Source organism: Nilaparvata lugens, chromosome 4, assembly GCF_014356525.2.
Source record: "Nilaparvata lugens isolate BPH chromosome 4, ASM1435652v1, whole genome shotgun sequence".
Taxonomy (NCBI): Eukaryota; Metazoa; Arthropoda; class Insecta; order Hemiptera; family Delphacidae; genus Nilaparvata; species Nilaparvata lugens.
Genome location: NC_052507.1, coordinates 68,151,564 through 68,174,772, shown reverse-complemented (window position 1 = coordinate 68,174,772; position 23,209 = coordinate 68,151,564). Strand labels below are relative to the sequence as shown.

The window sequence follows — 23,209 nt, the reverse complement described above, 5'->3', positions numbered from 1 at the left end:
GATAAAATTGTTGAATAACTACTATAAAGAAAAATCGCATCAGTTTTGATTACAGAAATTTCCAAAATAGTTTCCAATGAATCTTTTTTCGCCTACTGTGAACGTGCCAACTAAAGCATAGCTCTGCCAAAAGAATGGGCTTCTCTCCCAGTCTTCTATATACCTTCTCTCCTACTTTAATATCATCGAAATCTCATTCTATTAAAATTCAAATAAATTCCTTGTATATTCTCCTTAATGTTTTTTAATTGAATGTTATACTACTTGTACTATTTTTGTTTTATTAGATTTTTACTGTACTTGAAAAAGGCACTAATTTAATAAATTGAAAAAACTTTCAAGTAACCGTATGAAATAAATCAATTTATATTCCAGAGAGTCACTATTGATATTGTAGAACTGTTCCATTTAATGAAATGAATACACACAGATTTTGTCAATTCTACATTATTATTTATGGTACAGGACCTGTACCAGGCTGTGAGGATAGAATGTAATACATTCTATAGGCCTACTCTCTGGTACCAGGCCCTAAATAAAAATGTAACACCATCAATAAAAATAAAAAATTGACAAATTCTTTGTGTGTTTATTCCAATGCATACCATATAGCTTATTCAGTGCTTTCAAAACACATCATTTTCTTTCTAATTCCATTCCAGGATTTTTTAATCTTGTCGTGATTAGTGTACTCCTTCTTTAATTAATTAAAAACTACTCTATTTCAGTATTTATAAATAATATTCTACTGAAATCGAACACAAAATTAACATGCAACTACTAAATAATACTGAAATCTTCAACCTACTCTGCTTTAAATGATATTAATTTTATCCTGTATTTCAGTTTATCCTGTAACTTGTCGTTTTTTATTTGTGTTCATTAATCATCAGAACAATTGAGTGATCCGTGGTCTAGTGGATAGAGTGCCTGCGTAGCAGCATAGAGATCCTGGGTTCAAACCCTCTCAATACCAAAAGTTTTTTAACCAGATCACTCCCGTGTTATCGGATGGGCACGTTAACTGTCGGTCCCGGCTGAAGTATGACAGTCGTAAGTCCCATTGACGGCTTAAATTATTCAGGCGGTGGGACCTTCCCGCAAGGGACTCCCCACCAACAAAAGCCATACGAATTCATTTTTTACTATCAGAACAATCAGATGAATATCAAAATTGCCATTTAAAAGCAAAAACTCGCCTCTCCAACCTTCCATTTTACCTTTAAAACATGATTGCTTAAACAGAACCTTCCAGGTTATGCTAATCTTATTCTATAGGCAATAGGCAGGACAAATTTAAATCGAGCCGATCTCAGATTATCCTTCCTCTTATATCAGTATTTATTAGGATAAAAAAGCGGATATTTTTAGAGAATATATAATTTATATTTTTAGCGGATATTTTTAAGTACTGTAGATATTTTTTCTGCAATTCAGAAACCGCGAGGTTAAAGCAAGGTGGAATGCGTTTGGTGAAGCCATTTTTGTTTTGGTTTGATTTTGTTTGTGTTTTGCTTAGCATCGATGACATTCGTAGTTGACTGGTGTTACAGGGGAGGTCGGACTCCTACCGAGTGGCGACCGGACCGACGATCTACGACGACAACAAGACAGCTGACGGCAAGGTCAAGGTATTTGTCGGCGAAAGTGTTGCATCCAATTTTTGTCATCGGCAGGTGTTGGCGCACTATTCTGCTCTATCCTTTCGGAGGCTCTCTTCAGCTCACTCTACTTTCTCAACATCTTCTATTGACCATTTTTCGTGAAAAACAGTGATGGGTCCTACAGATCTCACAGAGTCTGCTTAGAAGAAGACTAAATTTCAATTCTCAAATAGAAATAATTTATAACAGTTAAAACACAAAATTAAAATATTAGGAGTTTTGCAAGCAGATGAACTATTTGTAAGCCATTCAAAGTTTAATTTCCAAAAATGGAAATAGTTCATGACAGTTTAATAACCATGAAACTAAAAGATATGTTGTTTTTATTAGATAGGATTTTTTATAAACCCTCAAACACAAAATTAACATATTAGAAGTAATTGCAAGCAGAAAACTTCTTTGTAAGGCATTCAAAGATCAATTTCCAAATAGAAACCGTTCATAACAGTCTAATAAACATGAAACTAAAAGAGATGTTGCTTTATATTGGGGAAGATTCTTTATAAACTCTTAAACACAAAATTGAAATATTAGGAGTATTGCAAGCAGACTGGAAAAAGGAACAGTTTTGGGCATAGGCCTGTTGTGCCTTTCTTTAAGTCAAGTTTTTGTGCAAAATGTAATAGACCAAGTAAATAAACTTTGCAGTGAAATAAATAATGAAATAGAATTCATAAAAAACCTGTACAGTTTACAAAAATACAAACAGTATATGCTTACAGTATATTAGTACAGTAATACCTCAAAATACAAATTAAGAAAAGATTATTCTTTAAAAACTTGATAATTCACACCAAAATTAAAACTAAACATAATTATCTGTAAACTGTTCCATACCTATAATATTGTAATAATTATTGCTATCAATATAATTGAAATTGAATTATCAACAACCCACTAGATTGAATCATCAATCTTGCGTTTGATAACAACCTTTTATTAGCGGTAAAATATTACAGAATTATAAGCTCTTAATATTGCAATTATTGTCTGTTCGAGGGTTTATAAAGAATCCCTTTTAATAAAAAACGATGTCACTTTTAGTTTCATGTTCAGTATTAAACACTAAAAACCAATTTCCATTTTAATTAGGATTTTAACATAAAACCAATCTTCTAATATTTTTTGATTGCGTTATACCACAGACAGGAATACCAGGCTTGTATCTGTGGTTATATCTTCTCAAACAATATTTTTTAAGATGAAAAAAATCATTAATAAATAATAATTATTGTGAAATTGTACATGAAATAGTTCAAAGTCAAAAATAAATTGATAAAAATCCTGAAGTAGTAGGGTTAACTACAGTAGAATTAAGAAACTATGAATAATCAAGATTATATCAAAATTTTTCATCAAGTTTGCCCAAATTTCAAATTAGTTTCGATTGATTTCACTGTTTTTCACCTAAGTGGTCAACTCTTTTCTGTGTATAATCTTTCAAATATTTTCAGCTATAATGGGGAAAATAATTTCGCATGCATTGTAAATTAGTTAACTGTGGTATCATTGTTTGTAATTTATTATGGCCTCCTTATTCTAGAAATTGATTGCTTTTTGTATAACGAAAATATATAAAAATTTTACAGCATTTAATTGTTGAAACCCCAAAATTTCTTCTTGTGGTTTCAGCTGAGCTCCTTGTTCACATTGATCATTCTTCCAAAAGAATCTGTTTTCACACTTTTTCATTTTGCTACACATCTAAACACACACTCTTATTTTGCTTACTCTACACATTTATCCTCAAGAAGGATTTCAATTTTTGCCTTTTGAAATGAGTTTTTTTCACTCATTTTTCCACGTTTTCGAGCATTTCATCACACGAAGCAATCATCATTATTTCTATTATGGGCTTTTTCATACAACACTGTCTCTTCCAATCTTATCAGCTCAAAAATGTTATTGCTTTCAATTTGTCAATCTCAGCCATAACTCATTGTAGTATAATGTATATTTTTGGTTGAGATTGTGCTTTAGCATTCATTCATCATTTATTATTACATGATATATTCATGTTTGTATCAAGCATAATTTTATCAGAAATATTATATTTCGTTGAAAAGATCATTCAATTGTTATGCTACATGCAGTAAGCTTAGTAAATTATTAAAAATTGGAGAACCTTTATGTTCAAAAATTGAACAAAAAGTATTACATTTAAAAAGTATTATTGGCCCAATAAGTTTGTCAGAATGGAAGAATTCATAGTTGATAATTGATGTACAGTATTTTGAGTTCATAATTTTAAAAAACAAAACAATATTGTCAATAATTTTTTATTACAATATCAATGATAATATATAGAAAAAAATACTAATTTCTAGAAAAACCTCAGGTTTTTACAGATACTGATACTTGTACAATTCAAATAACCTTGTGAAAGAATTTGAATGTGAAGTAGTCACTACTCATAAGGATGTGCACTACATAGTACGAGAAAATTGACACTAATTTCTTAATGGCTCACTGCTTATTATCAATCTTTTCATTCAGTTCACATCAGATATATGTAGATAAGCATCCTGTCCTAGTTGACTCAAAATTTAAAAGACAAACGATTGTCTCTTGAAAATGGAGATAAGGATGTCTCAAGAAGTTTTCATACCTCTTCCTGATCGTTGATTTTGTTGTATACTGTTCCACTTTTTCGAACATGATTTGCAATTTATGTAATTCATTCTTAGAATATTTTCCAGTATGAATTCAAATTGAATTCATAACATTTTGTTGAATATAGAACTTTGCTTTCTGTCTACATATTTTCATATTACTTCACTCTATAATTTCATCTCAATATTTTGATAAATTAAGTACACAATTGGAACTTCATTCCATAATACATACTAACTCTTCCTTCTTCTGTCATTGTTTTATTTAATTTATCATATTCATATTTTTTGCTCAAAAGTTTTTTTTATTAATTTTCTATTCACAAACTGCATTGTGTAAGTCGACACAAACTTTTATCTTGAAAACCTCCAGTTCTTTCAAAGTTAGCCTTTCTCTTGACTTTTGATAACGTGCCAAGTTGAGACCACAGATTTTTACACAATCTTGGAAGGCTACTATCAATCAGTATAGATAATAGTAATAATTAGAAAAAAATGATTAATGAGACTGTGCCACTTACATAACAGACACACATAACAGATGAGCACATACAACAAATCCTGAAACAATTTTTGAAAATTATAATATTTTTTCGCATGAGATATACAATGTATTATCGAAAACTTGATAAAGAAATCAACCAACTAGGTTAATTTCTTGTACAGCGTTAATAATTCTGTATTCTTACCGAAGTGACTGTCGTTTATTATTCCAATTTCGCTATTGACAGTGATTTGTTAAAATTTACATTATAATTGAAATTTATCATCCAAGAAGCATTCTTATAATTTGTGATATTTTTCTTGTTTCAGTCGAGGCGGAAACCTCCAACGAAAAAGCAGAAAAAAGGAGACTTAGATGATCTTAAACAAGAATTAGATATCGATCATCACAAAATCTCAGTAGAAGAATTATATCAAAGATTTCAAACACATCCTGAAACCGTAAGTATTCATGAATCTCTAAAGTAACACTAATTAATTACTAATACTCCAAAGTATTCACTAAAATGAAAAGAAAACGACACTTATGTTATTTTTTTCTTTTTATTTTAGTATCTACTCTGTTGAACTCATAAGATTCTAGAAAGCTTACTATCAAATCAACTGTTTCGTAACGTTCTGAAAATTCGATCTGCAGTTTCATGCTCTAGAATTGTCAAATTCTCAAATTCTTCTCAGTGCATTAAATCAATAAATGAAGGATTTTTCACTCTATCCTTTATTTTCATTATTTATTCTATTCTAAAAATGTGGAGTTCAGCTCCCGTGCTGTTTCGTAGGAAATTTGAAAAATAGCATAGACTATTATTTATTTCAATTGCAATATACAGACAGTTAGATACATTATTTTTGTTAAGTTAATAAATGATATATTTTTATTGTCTTTTTTCATAGATTTTTAATTTATCATCTTATAACATGCCTAGATAGAAGCTTTGAAACATATTGAACCTCGTTGACACCAGAGTTGTCAAATGAGTTTTCAATATAATTTCCCCAGGGTCAATTCTGTTGACAACTTTGGTGTAAACGCAGCTTTATAATTCATCCACCTTTAACTCAGTGCACAAACGGAAATGATGAAGATTTCCCAATAAAGGATTCAAGTTGAAGTGAATAGAGATATTTTTCAAACTCACTGATCAAATCGAACATAATTTTATTTTTCACAATTATCTCAGTGCAAAAAGGAAAATGATGAAGATTCCCAATAAAGGATCCAAGATGAAGTAAATAGAGATATTTTTCAAATTCACTAATTTCAAATCGAACATAATTTTATTGTTCGCAATTTTTTTTCGTTATTGAATACTCTACATAGACCTACTACTCTGAAATATTTTTGTTATACAATCAACCTATCACGCCACTGTATTCACGCCAATGAACCGTGTCAATAAATTTGACTTTCCATCTATCAAGACTGAAGACGTTTCTGTAAAGGTGAATGTTATCTTATTGATTGAAGGGAATATGGTGCCTTCTACACCTATTGAAGGTAGTGGAGCCAATCCATTTTTCTCTTCTTTCTTATCGGGGTCTCTTTCTTGCTGTCTGTTCTTATATTCATGACAGCACACACACACACACACACACACACACACAGACACACGTTGGTAGTTGAATGCTTCAGCCTGCCTTAATGCTAAAGGCCTTAGTGCTCCCCTTCATTTCAACAACAAATTGAATTTGATAGCTGTTGTGTGCCAAGGTCAAAGTGCTCTTCGTTTTTATTGTGATTTATTGATTATGTAGTTTGAATTTGACTATTAGGTTCGCGCGCTGAGTCCTGCATTATAATGTTCTCTCTCAATGGATCTCTTTCATTATTGTCCCATTATTTATTTATTTATCATTGTCCTACCAACGTAACTGTAAAGTTGGTGCTACTAACACATCCTGAACTTCGTACATGAGTTTTATGAACTCAATTAGTAATTCATACAAGATAATTTGTCATCTGTTTACTATGAAATTCACCGAGGTTCAGTAATAAATATTGCAATAAAAATTAGTTGATCAGGTCAGTTCGAACCTTCTTATGAAATTCTAGTAATCTATGCACTTGTCAAAGAAACATTCATATTTTTAAATTGAAAATATATAATAGTTGTTAACTAATAGTTGTTTTGATTCTTGTATATTGACAAAGGATAAATTCTATCTTTTAAAAATAAGCTTAACCTACACACGATGTCATATGCTAAATAAATAAAAACATAAATTGAAAAATCATTTATATTTATCAATAATAAAGAATATAATCATAGTTCAAGCTTCAAACTCAAAAGATAATGTATATTTTAAATTATGAATACATAGTATGAACCCCAGCCCAAAGCCAACGCTTGCTTTGTTCAAATTTCCCGCTTCATTTTTCAGCATTAGATCTTTGCTGTGGCACTTATGCCAAATAGTTCTGTCAATAAGCCACTAAAAGACAGTACCATTCGTTTTCTCCTACAATGAAAATGTGAAATAAATAATAAAAATAAATATGTGAAAGTGACACATATCCTAGCTACATTTGGTCTGTTGTATATTAAATTGGAATTGGAACCGTTTTGGGCCTAATTCTATGGTACTTTTCTAAAAGTTGTTTAATTATGAATTATTGAAAATATCACATTCTCGACCCAGTTAAAATATTTCTGTCCAAATCACAAATTCAACAGACACATAAAAGGTTGTCAACCTTTGTTTTGGTGCAAATGGTATTCAATTCCTCTCTGTATAATGCTTACAATAACTGTCAGTAGTTTTAAAAAAGTAATTAAATTAAATTTGAGCCATATCATGGTTGAGATCAATCATTATATGAAGATCAAATTAAATTATTCATATCAGAAAACAAAAATAACTTTTCACTAAAATCACAAGTTACAACGAATAAATATTGTATTATAGTGTATTGGGAATCGAGTATTTTGTCAGTTGTGAGTGAACTCATTGTAAGATCCTACTAATTGTACTCTCTCCTCTATTTTCCATTCAAAAAGTTTCAATCGAAAGAATTTTGAAAGTGTAAAAATAGTCACCCATGTGTAGATATGAAACAGAATGAACTATAGGCGGCCTACTGCTGAATAATTAACTTTGATATAAAATTGAACACAAACTTCAATGTTCAATGTAATTGTCGGAGATTTGACTCTGATTTTCGGATGTTTGAAACAGTTGACGGTCTATATAGAAACAATTTCAATTTATCTGCATTGATGAAGCCTTTTATTCAATATGAGTTGAGCTCTATAGTAGTATTAGTAGTAGTATGTGATGAATGTAAATAGTGTTCGATTATAACAGTTGCTGTTTGATTAACGACGAATGAATCGGAATCTTCCATTCATAGTCTGTGCTTTATACGATAATCATGATAGTGACACTATATCCGTGATAGTGTGTATACTATAAAGCTACCTTTCAATAATTCTAGCAATTAGAAAATTCTGGAAGCTCAGTAAGATGTGTCCTTTCGTTTCATCAATTTGTAAAACTTATTCAATCTTGTATCAAATATATACAAGTTAAGTTTTACAAATTGATCATGATCTCTATAAAGAAAATTCAACTCAAAAGTGAGCTCATCTAGTTGAATTGATTCATATTCAAGCAATACATTATCACTTCAACATGAAATGCAACTAGATCAGAATCACTTTTAATTGATAATACAGTGTCTTTTTATTCTGATCACTAGTAAATAACATTGTCGTTGAAGATATATCAGCTTTTTAACCTGAAGTAAAGATTCCGGCTTGCATAATTTCTCACAAAATACACCTGGGTTTAACAAAAATTATCATAGGATAGCCCTGTAATAATAAATATGCCAATCTTGATTGATTTAACCTTGATTTCACAATTCAAACCACTCAATTTAGTCTTGGTAGATATGCTTAGTGATATTCTAATTAGATTATGATAACTATAGTAAGGTCCACGTTATAATGGCAGTGGAGAAAGATAGCAGAACAACGCTGCCGATCCTCTGTCTTGTCAATGCCTTCTATAGACTGTAGCTGATACAGGTGTATTGATGTAATTTCAACTGTTCATTCTTGTTTAAAATAATCATTTATATTTTATTATGCAAGAAATTATATTTTTCAATAATTTCATATTTAATTTAATGATTGAGATGAAATATTTTGTTAATTATTAATTCTACATTGTTAAAAAAACGATCTGGCAACAGAGCAAAGCGAGAAAGAGATAGCGCTATCTAATTGTTGAATGATAGACAAGGATAGCAATACCATTGCTAATCAAACACTGCCATTATAACGTGGACCTCAAGATAATAGCATAGAATAATCAAACAGTTATGCTTTCCCCATGCTATTCCATTTCATTCTTTTCTTTCTTTCATTTTCATTCTTGGCATTCTTTTCGATTATTTAGAATAAGATTCTCTGCAATCTAGAATGTATACTAGAATAAGCTTACAGGTATTCTTTCTTTGTTAATAGTGAGATCGTTTGTTATAATTTAGAATCACTACAATGATACTCTCATCTAAAACTGTACTTCTGTTGTTTTCTAGCTTGTTCGAGATTTTTTTGTTACTTTGAGTGAATTAGTAAATAATATTAGTTGAACATTTGTTTTACAGGGTTTGACGCACGCAAAGGCGAAAGAAAATTTTAGAAAGAGATGGACCGAATGCATTGACGCCACCAAAGACAACGCCAGAATGGGTGAAATTCTGCAAACAACTATTTGGTGGCTTCGCCCTTTTACTATGGATCGGTTCCATTCTTTGCTTCATAGCCTATTCTATACAAGCGACCACGGTTGAAGAGCCAGCGGATGATAATGTCAGTTCCAGTTTCAATCTTTTCTCATTACATTTTATCCATTTTCATCATAGTCGTCCATATACAAATACAAAACAATATTGTTTCATTAAAAAATGAAACCCACAGAAGTTTAGTAGTGTTTCTTACAGTATAAAAGGAAATCACAAATTCAGATCACTTTTTCAATCTACATAAATCAGATCTATAGTTTTTTAAATTGTTGGTCCAACGATTCTAGCTCAATCATTCAGAATTTTTGACACTACGTGATGATTCATTTCTTGTCTGTTTTCGAATAGACAATAAAACTGAAACATGATTCCATTGCAATCAGGCTACTGCTCATGTAATCCTTCAATTAATTCGAGGATACTTTTTTAGTCTCTAATTATTTCCTTTTTTAAGAAAATTATTTGAACTCAACGTATAAATTATTCAAATCACCTTCCGATTTTTATTGTATTTCTACGAGTAATTTCCATTGGTCATATCTCAATAACAATTTATCATCAGCTTTGAGTAAGTTGATTGATTGAATTAAATCATATGCCACATTCTTCGTGATCATCTTCAAATGAATGTCATTTGTATTTCTTTAACAAATTTCTTGAAAAAATACTAGAAAATCATCTTCCTCTTGAAATTTTTTCAATTAGAGCAGTTATTTTAAATTCTACTCTGATTTGACATAATGACATGACATTTTACTGAAATCCTATCGTTTTATGGAATGCTTTATTAATCTTATTGCTTAATTATTGAACCCTATTGTGTGTATCCTGATTTACTGTTAATTTATTGAGTGTTCAAGGAAATTTTCCCATTTTATTAACATGATATAATTGAAAGGAATTATTCATTTTTCAAAAAATAAATAGCATCCTTTAGAAATAAGTGAATAATACCATAAAGAAAAGATAGCATTATGCTATCATCTCTCTATGATAATATTCTGTATGTCAAATTGAAATTATATGTTATAAGCTACTATTTAGTAGTTGACGCCACTTCTTTAAAGAAATTCTACTGGAAATATTATGGCAAAAATAATTTAAATTTTAAAAAGGTTTTGAAAGGCAATTACAATAAATTATTCATATTGCAATTATTTTGAAGATGATTATTATAATTGAATTGATAACCAGATTTGAAGCGATTTCAACTTATAAAATTGTCTTGTTGAAAGGGACATCTTGTTGAGACATCTGCCTTCTCATATATAATACTTATTCTAATGTTCATTATTGATTTGAAATTGAATGTTGAACGATACGAGATTTTGCTGCATAAAAATATACATACATCAACATGGAATGTTTCCTATTTCTCCATATATGTTACTATCAAGAGCTGTTATCCCTTTCCCTCTTTCTTTGTTGAACAAGAAAGTTCCCAAGAAAATGGGAAAAATAAGCATTGTCGGAATTTCGCTGCGATATCCAAATTTGAGAAAGCGATTTTACTAAATTTGTGAAGTTTTTGTGCAGTATGATGGCGAAATTTTGCTGAGACACTATGCGATGTTGAAATTGTAGTACAGTAGTAGATTAGATAGTGATGGGTTAAAGTGTCGATTTGTGCCTTGTTAATAATGTGTCGAGTGTATTCCAGTTATATCTTGGAGTAGTATTGGCGGGAGTCGTCATAGTGACTGGAATCTTTTCGTATTGCCAAGAGGCGAAATCTTCGGCCATCATGGAATCATTTAAAAACCTAGTCCCTCAGGTAATCCGGCACCCGACCGGCATGCAAGCGAGCCAGCCAAGTGGCAACATCCACCATTCGTTCAGTTTGCCTTTTTCAACTAGAATAGTCACCCATCGCAAGGTGGTGCCAATCGCCATCCCAACCGCGCATGTCTGGGCAGCGCATTGGTCCGCCTTGCTTAGCGATTAGCGACTAGCGACTAGCCTAGATATCGTTGATGCACTGTTGAAATCATAATCATTATTAACATAGCGTGTATGACACATCCCGAGACGCTTTTCTTGTATGTACATTCATCAATCATCAACGGTTACATCAGTTCTGCACCTTTGTAAATATTTTACCATCTCAACCTATCCGTTTTCAAATTATGATGCATTCATTCATTATAAATGTGTCGCTTTCACAAGATGTTTTACATATTTGGTATGTTAAATTCCTGCACACAAGCTATGAATATATGTTTTCGAATACAATCTGAATGTTTCATGTATATTCATGTTTGATTGTGTATTATTCACTAGCTATTCAATTCATTACAGTTCACTAGCTCGAAATCAATGTTATATTGAATGAACTTTGAGTAGCTTCTATATCCCATTCATTTTTGCATGACCCTAATTTTTTCAGACAAATCAAATCATCAACCACAGCATTCATTTTATCATATTTTTCTAATGTAATCGAACCCGATTGAGGATTCATTACAACAATAAGTTAGGCTACTCAGTTGAAAAGTTGAAAATACTGGATTATAGTAGGCCTAATTTAGGAATTGTTAGAGTCATCGGTGATGTAATAATGACAACATGAAAAATTAGATAACCTGAAAATTCTGTTAACCTAATTTTTACTAAATCCTAATTTAAAAGGTCAATTTGCTGATTTAAATATACCATAATTATAAAAATTCTTGGATCAACACCCAAACATTTATTAGGAATATTCTCTTTGAACCTCATTTTCACAAAATCAATTTGTAATATTCTAATAATAATAATATTCTATTTGTAATAATTTATAAATCAATTAGGAATATTCTCTTTGAACCTCATTTTTACAAAATCAATTTGACTTTCAAAGTCAATTTGCTGATTTAAATATAGCCTACCATAAATATAAAAATTCTTGGATCAACACCCAGAAGATTATGAGGAATATTCTATTTGGATAATTACTCCAGGGTAAACTTATAAAAACAAAAATGAATTGAAATTCATTACATATTGAGAGATTTAAAATTTGCTAGTTGATCTGTCAAGCAAGTTTAATGGTTAGATAATGACAATTCCCAATTTATCCAAACTATAGGTGGAAGTTTCAATCAAACTTAATTATTAATAAAAGATTTAGAAAGAATTCTATCTACTAAGTTTTTCATAAGTTTTGATGTAATTTGTTCCAAAACGTTATCTTACATCTTTTCTGTTCCATATCTTTTAATCGTAGATCAATTTAAAATCCAAACATCTCAAAAACAAAACCTATTAGGAAATTTGTAAATCAACCGGGAAAGTACGGTACCAATTTTTATCAAAATTATTTATTTATTTATACATTCATTGATCAATACAATATAATTCTCAACTATGAATGATTAGGGAAGGAACAACAGGCTTTAAGCCCAAAACTGTTCCTTTCCCAAATTTAGATAGAAATTGTCCAAAAATTGGTTATGTTTACATTATGGAAGTATACACATCTTATTTTCGAATGCATGCATCATAATTTACATTCATTTCCATTCCCTATCCCTGCTGTTATTTTAGTTTAGTTTGAGTCCAACATTGTAGTTTAATTTAGTCGTCACGCCGTAATTTACCTGACCCTACCAGCGAACATGGTTATGTTTAGAGGTGTCCCACCTGGTAATTACAAACTAAGATAGTTTTGTGGAATGCTCATACCATTTTATCATTGCTTGTTCATGAGAAACTTGTTAGTATGTAGTTACCTGCTTTGTGCAGTTATACCTGGGAATAGTATTGGCAGCAGTGGTAATTGTGACTGGAATCTTCTCATACTACCAAGAAAACAAGAGCTCTCGTATAATGGAGTCCTTCAAAAGTATGGTACCCCAGGTTAGTCTTGTATTTTTTGTTTTCATTTTCTATCATTTCATAAATTATCGTTATTATACTTTTTTAATTTTTATAAAAATGATGAAATCTTCTTCATAAACTATGAAATATTAATGAATATATTTCTTGAAATCAACATAGCCTACAAACTGTTTATTATAACACAGTTTTCACAAATATTTGATTTCTTCATCATACAATTCAATTGATTTTTCTGTATACAATTGAACTTTTTACAATAGAATTAATTTTTCAGTATAGGCCTACAATTGAAATTTTTACAATATAATTGATTTTTCAGTATACAATTGAAATTTTTACAATATTATTAATTTTTCAGTACGGTATATAATTGTAATTTTTACAATATAGGTAATTGATTTTTCAGTATACTATTGAAATTTGTACGACATAATATTGATTTTTCAGTATACTATTGCAATTTCTACAACATAATTGATTTTTGCAGTTGATAATTGAACTTTGATAATCCAATAATAATTTAAATGAACAAACCCCTGTGAATTCATAGCATACATTCATCAGTAATCGATCCATTTGATTGGAAATAACTCTCCTGGAATCTTGAGCAATTTTCATTCAAAGCTATTAGATTTACAATACTCCACATTGATTGGTACATTATTGTGACTTTCATGTATTTATTTTACTTTTTGAAGTATTTCACTTTCTGAGTACTCTATTGGAGTTGAGTTTTCGGATTGAAATTTAGTTGAATATTCTCAATAAAAAGTGAATTGTTTTTTTAATTTTCATTTTCAATTGTTGAAGTTGTACTATTTACCTAGTTTCTTATTCAGTATCATCAATAATAAACAAATTATTAATCAGCATAATTATTGAGTATAACTGTTATTGTATCTCTGTTCTGACGATACTATTAAATATTCCTCCCAATTATTGGATTATCAATTTTCTTCTGTAATCTACAGTTTATACTCACTTTGATGAATCTTTTGAATTCAAATGTACTATTCATTCATTTTATTCTTTCTCAAAGAAATTGATAAAGATTGTATCAATATTTTTCTCTTTTAAAAACTTACAGTTGATTTATTTTCAGTTAATAGCTGAATAATATAGAAAATGCGTTGCTGTGTTGCTGGATATTTCTTTTCTTGTTGAATTATATCTACAACGTTTGATAGGGTTTTGTTTTCAGTTATTTTATCTAAGGAGCTATAAGCTATAATTGAATTTATTATCTTCAGCATTTCGCAAAATTCAAGTATATTTCAAAAACTCGAATTGAATGTGTTTTATCATGAATCAATAAAACATTTCTAACAGCTTTTCCATATTCAATTGATTAACATAGATGCTATTGACTCTCATAATCTGAAGGAACCAATTTCATGGCTTCCATGCATTAACGAACTTGGAAAAAATTAAGGTAGTGAGAACTATATACTTAACATAAGGAAAGAGCTCTTGAATCACAGTTGTGAGAACTGGTATATTGTAGGATTGTATCAGTGTAAAGAATTGTCTCATTGTAGGAGTCATGAAATCATTGAAACATTTTCTGCTTCTGCATGTTTTTGCTAATTTTTATTATTGATTATTTGTAAAATATCTCTCGTTGTTGCTTGAAAATGTTTGTTATCAAACTTTCACTTTTTATCAATCATAAATATAGAGTAGTTGATAGATTATTATGCTGTTGATTAAATGCTTTACTTAGTCAGCTTTTAGTTCATTAAAAATAGGAGCAGAATGTAAAAGTTGATTTATCCCATTAGATGACTAGAGTTGGTTAGAGGAAGTAGTTAAAAGTACTTACTTGGAAAATTGTGTTTGCATAGTTATAATAGTATCATGTTCAAACTAATTCAATAATTTATAATTATTTGTGTGAATTTATTACCAATCATCATTTATTAATTACTAACTCTGAAATTTTTCTAGTAATCAGTGATAACTTTTATTTCAACCTAAGTATCAGTCGTTGATATTTATTTATCAATTTAATCATAGATCATAATATATGGTACTGGCTTCATGAATGTAGTACCATTTAGGACTTATTCTCCACTCAAGATCAAAACTTATGTTCTTAAAGCTGATTTAAATTCAAACATGGATATAATCCAAGAGCCATTACAATGGGACTCTACGTAGATGTGAAATAGCTTTTGGAAAAATGAGATTAATCATTCATGTTTAAGAGGACTGGTTTGAGCAAAGTAAAACCATTGGACACATTCTTGTCCAAGTTGAATTTATAATTATGTTTATTACAGTTTGAGTATTCACCAAAAAATACCAACAAATCTGATCTGAAAAATACCATATTATCCATCAATAGGTTAGTGTTTATGTAAAAAGAATACTTCATGAAAATTACGTATGTTTAGTGGCATTAATTGCCACTACAAAGATTATTATTGATTCCTTCTATCGAAAATACCTAATGATTGAGATATCTCATGTGGTAGCAGACTCCCGTTTCACCAAATATTCTCCGATCTCAGCATAACATAAATTTTCTTCATATTTTATTGTTGAAAAAAATGTTCTTGAAAGTTTACGTGAAGTAAATTTGTACCTTCATCTACCAGAATGAGATACGGTATGAATATTATTATAATAGTTATATTAAATGGTACTACAAGCTTATTTTGGATTTATAACTTCAGTTTTGACCAAATTCTTCGCAATCTTTCGCTCCCATGGTATTCAATAGAATGCTAATATTGGTTCCTCCTCATAATATTTCCACATGGAAATTGATATGGAGTTTCAACTTTATGCTCTGTCTAACTATGCTTCATATTATTCATTCCTCTCTGATGAACTCTCTTTCGTGAAATAACTTTTCCAAGCCAAATACAATTCAGCATGAGTTGAATATGCATATAAAAAGCAGGTCATTCAAATAGCTATTTTTCAAATAGGCCTATATTTTCTTGAAAGGGTTATTCAACTTTATACGCTCTCTGATTGTGCTTCATATTATATTTCTTTAATGACTTTCATTCGAATAAGAAAGAACATTTTTATTACTATGTGACATGAGTGAATCTAAAAGACCAGTTCATTCGATGAGAAGTTAATATTGTGCAACATTAGTGAATCTTGAAGAGCAGTTCATTGAAATTTCCATATAACGTATATTTCCATATTTCGTATCATATTAACATGAGTGAATCTAATAAAACAGTTCATTGTTATCTCCATATATTCAAATATGTTGTTTAGTTTTAGTTTTTGTATACAAGTCATGTTGAATTGTGTTTTAATCGATATTGTGTGTATTTTGTCAGTTCGCGACCGTTATAAGACAAGGCGAGAAGCTGACTCTGAGAGCGGAGGACATTGTATTGGGAGATGTGGTTGAGGTGAAATTTGGAGACAGAATTCCGGCCGATATTCGTATCATTGAAGCGCGAGGATTCAAAGTGGACAACTCGTCTCTCACTGGAGAATCTGAGCCTCAGAGCCGAGGCATTGATTTCACTCACGAAAACCCGCTCGAAACCAAGAATCTGGCTTTCTTCTCTACGAATGCTGTTGAGGGTAAGTGGTGATCATTTCCGTCGAATTGAAGAAACGTTTTTTTTCTACAACTGTTCCGGATCCTTACAATAATAGTAAGTCTGTTCAATTCGTATGTTGGGTACTCATACCCTTTGATGATTAGTGAAAGGGGGAAGGCGCTAGATCCCCCACACTCTAATTTTGGGAGGTGTAGATAATCATTCCTGCTCTACTGGCCTTACTTTTCAATAGTTGTAAACAACTCTTGTGAAGTTTTCAGAAACGCCCGGTTTCCCCAAGCTCGGTCAAGATATTTTAATATGGTCGATCCGGGTATGCTTCACAAGTGGGCATTGGAATTACCTATAGTAACTATTGCCATATAAATCATGTTCCAGTGCACTCGTTGTGAATCGTAGGCTACCTGATTTGACCAGGTGAATGAAATTTGTTCAGGTTATTTACTGATTTTTGGATAATCTAATCGGTTTTTATTCCACATATATTATGAGAATTTATTTAGCATAAAATTCATCAAAATTCACCCTTGAAATGCTGTTCTTAAATTATACACAACTAGTTTCACTAGTCGAGTAAAATTTGAAAGCACTATTTCTAGGGTACTAGTTATTTTCTATAATTGAACAATCTTCTCCTGGCATTACAGCTCTATGCGAGCTTTAGCCTCTCGCACTATAGCCCTCCACGGTCACATGTATTTCGTCTCCTTGCCATAATTTCCATCCTCCGTTTCATCTCTCATTGGTTGCATGGCCTCCCCTGCCGTCTCCTACCCTCCATCCTGGCCTTATAAATTGCTTATGGCATTCGATGGTCTGCCATTCTCTCGACATGGCCAGCCCAGCGTAATCTTTGTGATTGATGAATGGTTCCACATCCTCATACTTGATTGAACAATAATTTTTTTAATTGAAAATAAATTTAATCTTAATTTAATTGAAAATCAATTCAATCTTCAATTAATTAAACAATCAAGTATTCCAATGAAACAACTGTATCCGAAAATTGAAATTATTGTATGATTTGAATGATTTTATTGGGGTTGTTGTCCTCACACTTGATTGAACAATCAATTTTTTTTTATTGAAAATTAATTCTCAATTCAATTGAATAACAATTCAATCTTAATTGAATTGAACAATCAAGTAGTCTAATGTAACATGTAACAACTGTTTAATAAAATTGAAATTATTGTATGATTTGAATGATTTTATTGGGGTTGTGGTCCTCACACTTGATTGAACAACCATTTCTTTTGATTGAAAATCAATTCAATCTTAACTTGATTGAAAAATCAAGTAGCCGATTAAATTAGCTATGAAATTACTGTATCAGAAAATTGAAATTACTGTATGATTCGAATGATTTTATTGGGTTTGTGGTTGACAGGTACTGCTAAGGGAGTTGTGATCAGCTGCGGAGACAACACTGTGATGGGCAGGATCGCTGGTCTGGCCTCAGGTCTCGACACCGGTGAGACACCCATCGCCAAGGAAATCCACCATTTCATCCACATCATCACCGGAGTTGCCGTCTTCCTCGGAGTCTCCTTCTTCATGATTGCCTTCGTTCTCGGTTACCATTGGTTGGATGCTGTTATCTTTTTGATTGGTAATTATTTATTCACAAAAACACACAATCGAATCAATGATTGGGATAGAAACAACAGGATTATCCCAAAACTGTATTTCTCCCGAATTAATACAGTCCAAATGAGGTTGAGTTATATTCCGAGTTCTTATGATTATCACGAAAATTCACAGTAAAAATATATATATTACACTAAAATTAAAACACTTAACATCAAACATAACCATTATAACATTAATATTATATTGTTTCTCTCCCGAATTTCAATTGTTAAAATTCTACAGTCCAAATAAGGTTATATTCCAAATTTCTACGATTGTCACGAAAATTCACAGTCAAAATTTACACGATCATTTTTCAATTTTGATTAATTAGAAAAGTAAAATATTGAAGAATTACACTTGATAATTTATTACATCTAGGACGTTTGTCTAGGATCTACAATCCAAATAAGGTTTCATTCCGAATTTCTATGGTTATCACGAAAATTCACAGCTCAAATGTTTTCACTAAATGTTTTGAATCTTGATTTATTAGAAAAGTAAAATAGTGAAGAATTACATTTGATTCAATTATCATTTCATATAGGACGTCTGTAGGTCCTTATAAATAGCTATAATCTTTATTGATGGCCAACGAAAAAACAGTGCTTTCCAGTGTAAATCTTATGGCTTTCATTGGCAGAGAGATCATTTCGGATGTTTTGCCTCGCCGCTTCAACCAATGTAACTTTCTCTTTACACAAGTTCATAGGTGTATATCGATTCAATATTCCTTGTGAATGTCTTATCGTATGTCCAACCAGACAATTGATTTTAAGCAGTTGCCATGTATCTTAGTCTTTTGAGGTAATTTATTAGCACGATTTGTATATAACAAATTATTGTCCGATTGAAATAAGTTGCCCGCTTGCTGTTCAAATGTCAAATGGAGCCGACGGTTTTAACTCATATTACTCAGATTATTCCTTTTTCTCACTTATCTCCTATCTCATATTTTTGTCGCATTGTTTTTCAGGTATCATTGTCGCGAACGTGCCCGAAGGTCTGCTGGCCACTGTAACAGTGTGCCTGACGCTGACCGCCAAGCGAATGGCCTCGAAGAACTGTCTGGTGAAGAACTTGGAAGCTGTGGAGACGCTCGGCTCAACCTCGACCATTTGCTCAGACAAGACCGGCACACTCACCCAGAACCGGATGACTGTCGCTCACATGTGGTTCGACAACCAGATCATCGAGGCTGACACCACTGAAGATCAATCTGGTACTCATTCCATATTAACTCATGTTGCGATATTGTCAATATCCGGTCTTTATAGAATGAAATACATTGATTCCAAAGTATCAAATTACGTTATTAGTGCAGTAGAACTCCAGTTACCTGGATCACCTTTAGAAGAGAATAGGCGGAATTTCCACGAATTTAAGATATGTTCAAAAAGCATTAAAATTCTTTTAGCAAGGTTTGATTTCTACAGTAAAGTATTCAACCAATATCAATTAAAGGAAATAATATTTTTTTTATATTGTTTTTTCTATATTTCAAGTTTTTCTGTGAAAATTCCAATTATCGGAATAATTGATTAACCGAATTGGTTACGGTCCTAATTGATTAGGATAATTGGAGTTCTACTGTACATCAATTCATGAATGGTATACTGTACAATGTAGTATACTGTACACAGTCATTACTAACTCATTATCTCGCGCTACAACATTTTAACTGTGTAAATGACGGTTAAATGACCCGATAACCAACGAGACAAGCTGATGAAGTCTTCAATCAGCACTTAATCACGGTTGAATGTCATGAAAGGTTTGTGCAATTGGGCCTGTGTATTTTGTAAAGTTTTGATAAGTGATGCGATCACTTACCAGATTTTGATAATCGTTCAACTAAAATCATGATATAAAAATTTTAGGAAGGATATGGAGGTGAAGAGGATCTGTGAATGTTCTGTGGTAAGAAATTACCCAGAGTATTTCTAATCATGTATTCTTTAAAATGTTTAAGAATGTAATTAACTCTTTGTAATTGATGAAATGTGTTCATAATATTATTGTAACGTCGACTCATCAAAAGTGTAAATAATTGTATAAACTTCTTAGACGTTCAAGAATTCAATTATCAATTTTTATATCAATGTATGTGATTAGTGTGAATAACTGAAGATTGATGTAATTTGCAGGTGTTCAATACGACAGGACCAGTCCAGGCTTCAAGGCTCTTGCTAGGATTGCTACTTTGTGTAACCGAGCTGAATTCAAGGGAGGCCAGGAGGGTGTTCCAATTCTCAAGAAGTAAGATTCCTCTAAAAATTGTCATAATATATTCCATAATATATATCCTATGACATTATAAAAATATAAATCTCAATACCCTTTTAAAAATAGCCCTAAAGAAAAAAGACAATAAAATCCTATGACATTGTATAGTACTATCCAGCTCAAATAACTTAATAATTTATATTCCATGATATCCTTTACTAGTTTGGATAACTTAATTGTATAAACTCGACGATATTCTGTACTATCCAGCTCAAATAAGTCATGATTAGATTTGGGGAAGACAGCAATTGAATGTAATTCATTTTTAGACATTCATTGTAAGACATTTTTGGGAAAGTTGTAATTCTACTAAAATTTTCAAATTAATGACATTTTCAATGAAATAAATAATCCTCTTATAAAGATTCAGTTGATTAGTTGTAATGAAAGATTGACTGTTCAATTTATCGAATTAAAGTGGACAAATCACCTGTGTGTCGTATGCCACCAACTCGTCTTATAAATATTTAGTTGATTAGTTGTAATGAAAGATTGACTGCTCAATTTATCGAATTAAAGTGGACAAATCACCTGTGTCGTATGCCACCAACTCGTCTTCCACTACAAGCGTGGAAGTTGCAGTTGGATGGGAAAAGAGACGTCGGACGACCGAGGAAGCGGTGGACACCGGAACAGGCTTTACAAATAAGTCATAATGGATGATGATGATGATGATTTATCGAATTAAACTATCTGTACTAGTAGAATGCAGTAGATTCAACTCATTCTATCTTCCTCTTCCTATTATACAAATGATGTACTTATCGTAAGAATGAATAATATTTTTCCAATATCTGATTTTTGTTTGCTCTCTGGTTATAATTGAAATGCTAAGCTGCTCACACACTTGAGGGTGGCGAACACGCGCATCGATTTTCAACAGCTGTTTATATCTGTATTTGTATAGAAACAGTTAGTAAAAACAATATAGAAATCTTGTAGAAACCTTTATTTTTTAAAAACTTTAAAATAGTTCAACGACTAATTTCGACCCTAACTTAGGTCATTTTCAAGTTGAAATGACCTAAGTTTGAAAAATAGAGGGTACTTCAAGATTTCTATTTTGTTTTTATTAGTTTGCTCAAAAGTAGCCCATGTAAGTGAAGTGTTTTTAGAAACAGATACAGATATAATAAGCATAGCATCAGCTAATGAAGTGAAATGCACGTGTTCGTGGCGCTCAGGTCTGTACGCAGCTTAACATTTCATGTATAACCAGAAAACACAAAAAATTAAGTTATTAGTGAAACACTCCAACTAATACTGATAGTTAAATTCGATCAATTGAGCAGTCAGTCCTTTACTACAACTATAATTTATAATATAGTTTTATTCTACAAACATACAATACAACACAATCTTGAAATAGTGAAAAATCATACTTGTAGGCTACATCCTCTTGAACAAGGTCTGTAAATACGGGTCATGACACTCATCGGCCATTATGACCGTCTTTATGAGGTCTTTATGACGGTACATTTGAAATTCCAATCTGCTCATAACAAAATCATGCATTATGATTTTTAAAAACAATTTTCTGGTTCAGATGATATGTAAATTCAGGTTTTAGATTTTTTAATAATGAAATTTCATAAATAAATGGTTCAATAATTCATTTTTTGATTATTAGAAATTGTTTTTATTCTTGTAACTAGTTATGATTCATAAGTCATTGGGACAAAAGGCTAACCTCAAAAACAGTTTTAAGTTCCCAATCAATTAAATTTAAAAATCAACAATTCAGTTCCTTGTTGGAATCTAAATATTATTTTGTCGGGAAATTTTTTTTACCATTCAAAGCCAAGCAACACATCATGTTGTTCAATCTATAATAACAGCTGATAAGTTCGAAAATTTGTGAACTAGTAAGTACCCCATAAAATGGCGATTTTGCAATGCATCAAGTCAGCAGTCAGTCCTTTACTACAACTATAATTTATAATATAGTTTTATTCTACAAACATACAATACAACACAATCTTGAAATATTGAAAAATTCTACTTGTAGGCTACATCCTCTTGAACAAGGTCTGTAAATACAGGTCATGACACTCATCGGCCATTATGTGTGGTCTTTATGACGGTACATTTGAAATTCCAATCTGCTCATAACAAAATCATGCATTATGCTTTTTAAAAACAATTTTCTGGTTCAGATGATATGTAAATTCAGGTTTTAGATTTTTTAATAATGAAATTTCAATAATAAATGGTTCAATAATTCATTTTTTGATTATTAGAAATTGTTTTTATTCTTGTAACTAGTTATGATTCATAAGTCATTGGGACAAAAGGCTAACCTCAAAAACAGTTTTAAGTTCCCAATCAATTAAATTTAAAAATCAACAATTCAGTTCCTTGTTGGAATCTAAATATTATTATTTTGTCGGGAAATTTTTT

At 31.0% G+C, this 23,209-nt stretch overlaps 1 protein-coding gene across 1 annotated transcript in view; it reads left to right on the top strand.

Annotated features, from left to right (window-relative positions):
- The window catches only part of LOC111043643 (sodium/potassium-transporting ATPase subunit alpha), a 265,322-nt gene that overhangs the window by 213,421 nt on the left and 28,692 nt on the right, over positions 1-23,209 (top strand). Inside the window, 9 exon segments of the mRNA XM_039426295.1 lie at positions 1,554-1,631; positions 5,090-5,221; positions 9,396-9,425; positions 9,427-9,600; positions 13,257-13,370; positions 16,658-16,910; positions 18,282-18,503; positions 19,500-19,745; positions 20,671-20,782. Coding sequence (XP_039282229.1) covers positions 1,554-1,631; positions 5,090-5,221; positions 9,396-9,425; positions 9,427-9,600; positions 13,257-13,370; positions 16,658-16,910; positions 18,282-18,503; positions 19,500-19,745; positions 20,671-20,782 — 1,361 coding nt within the window.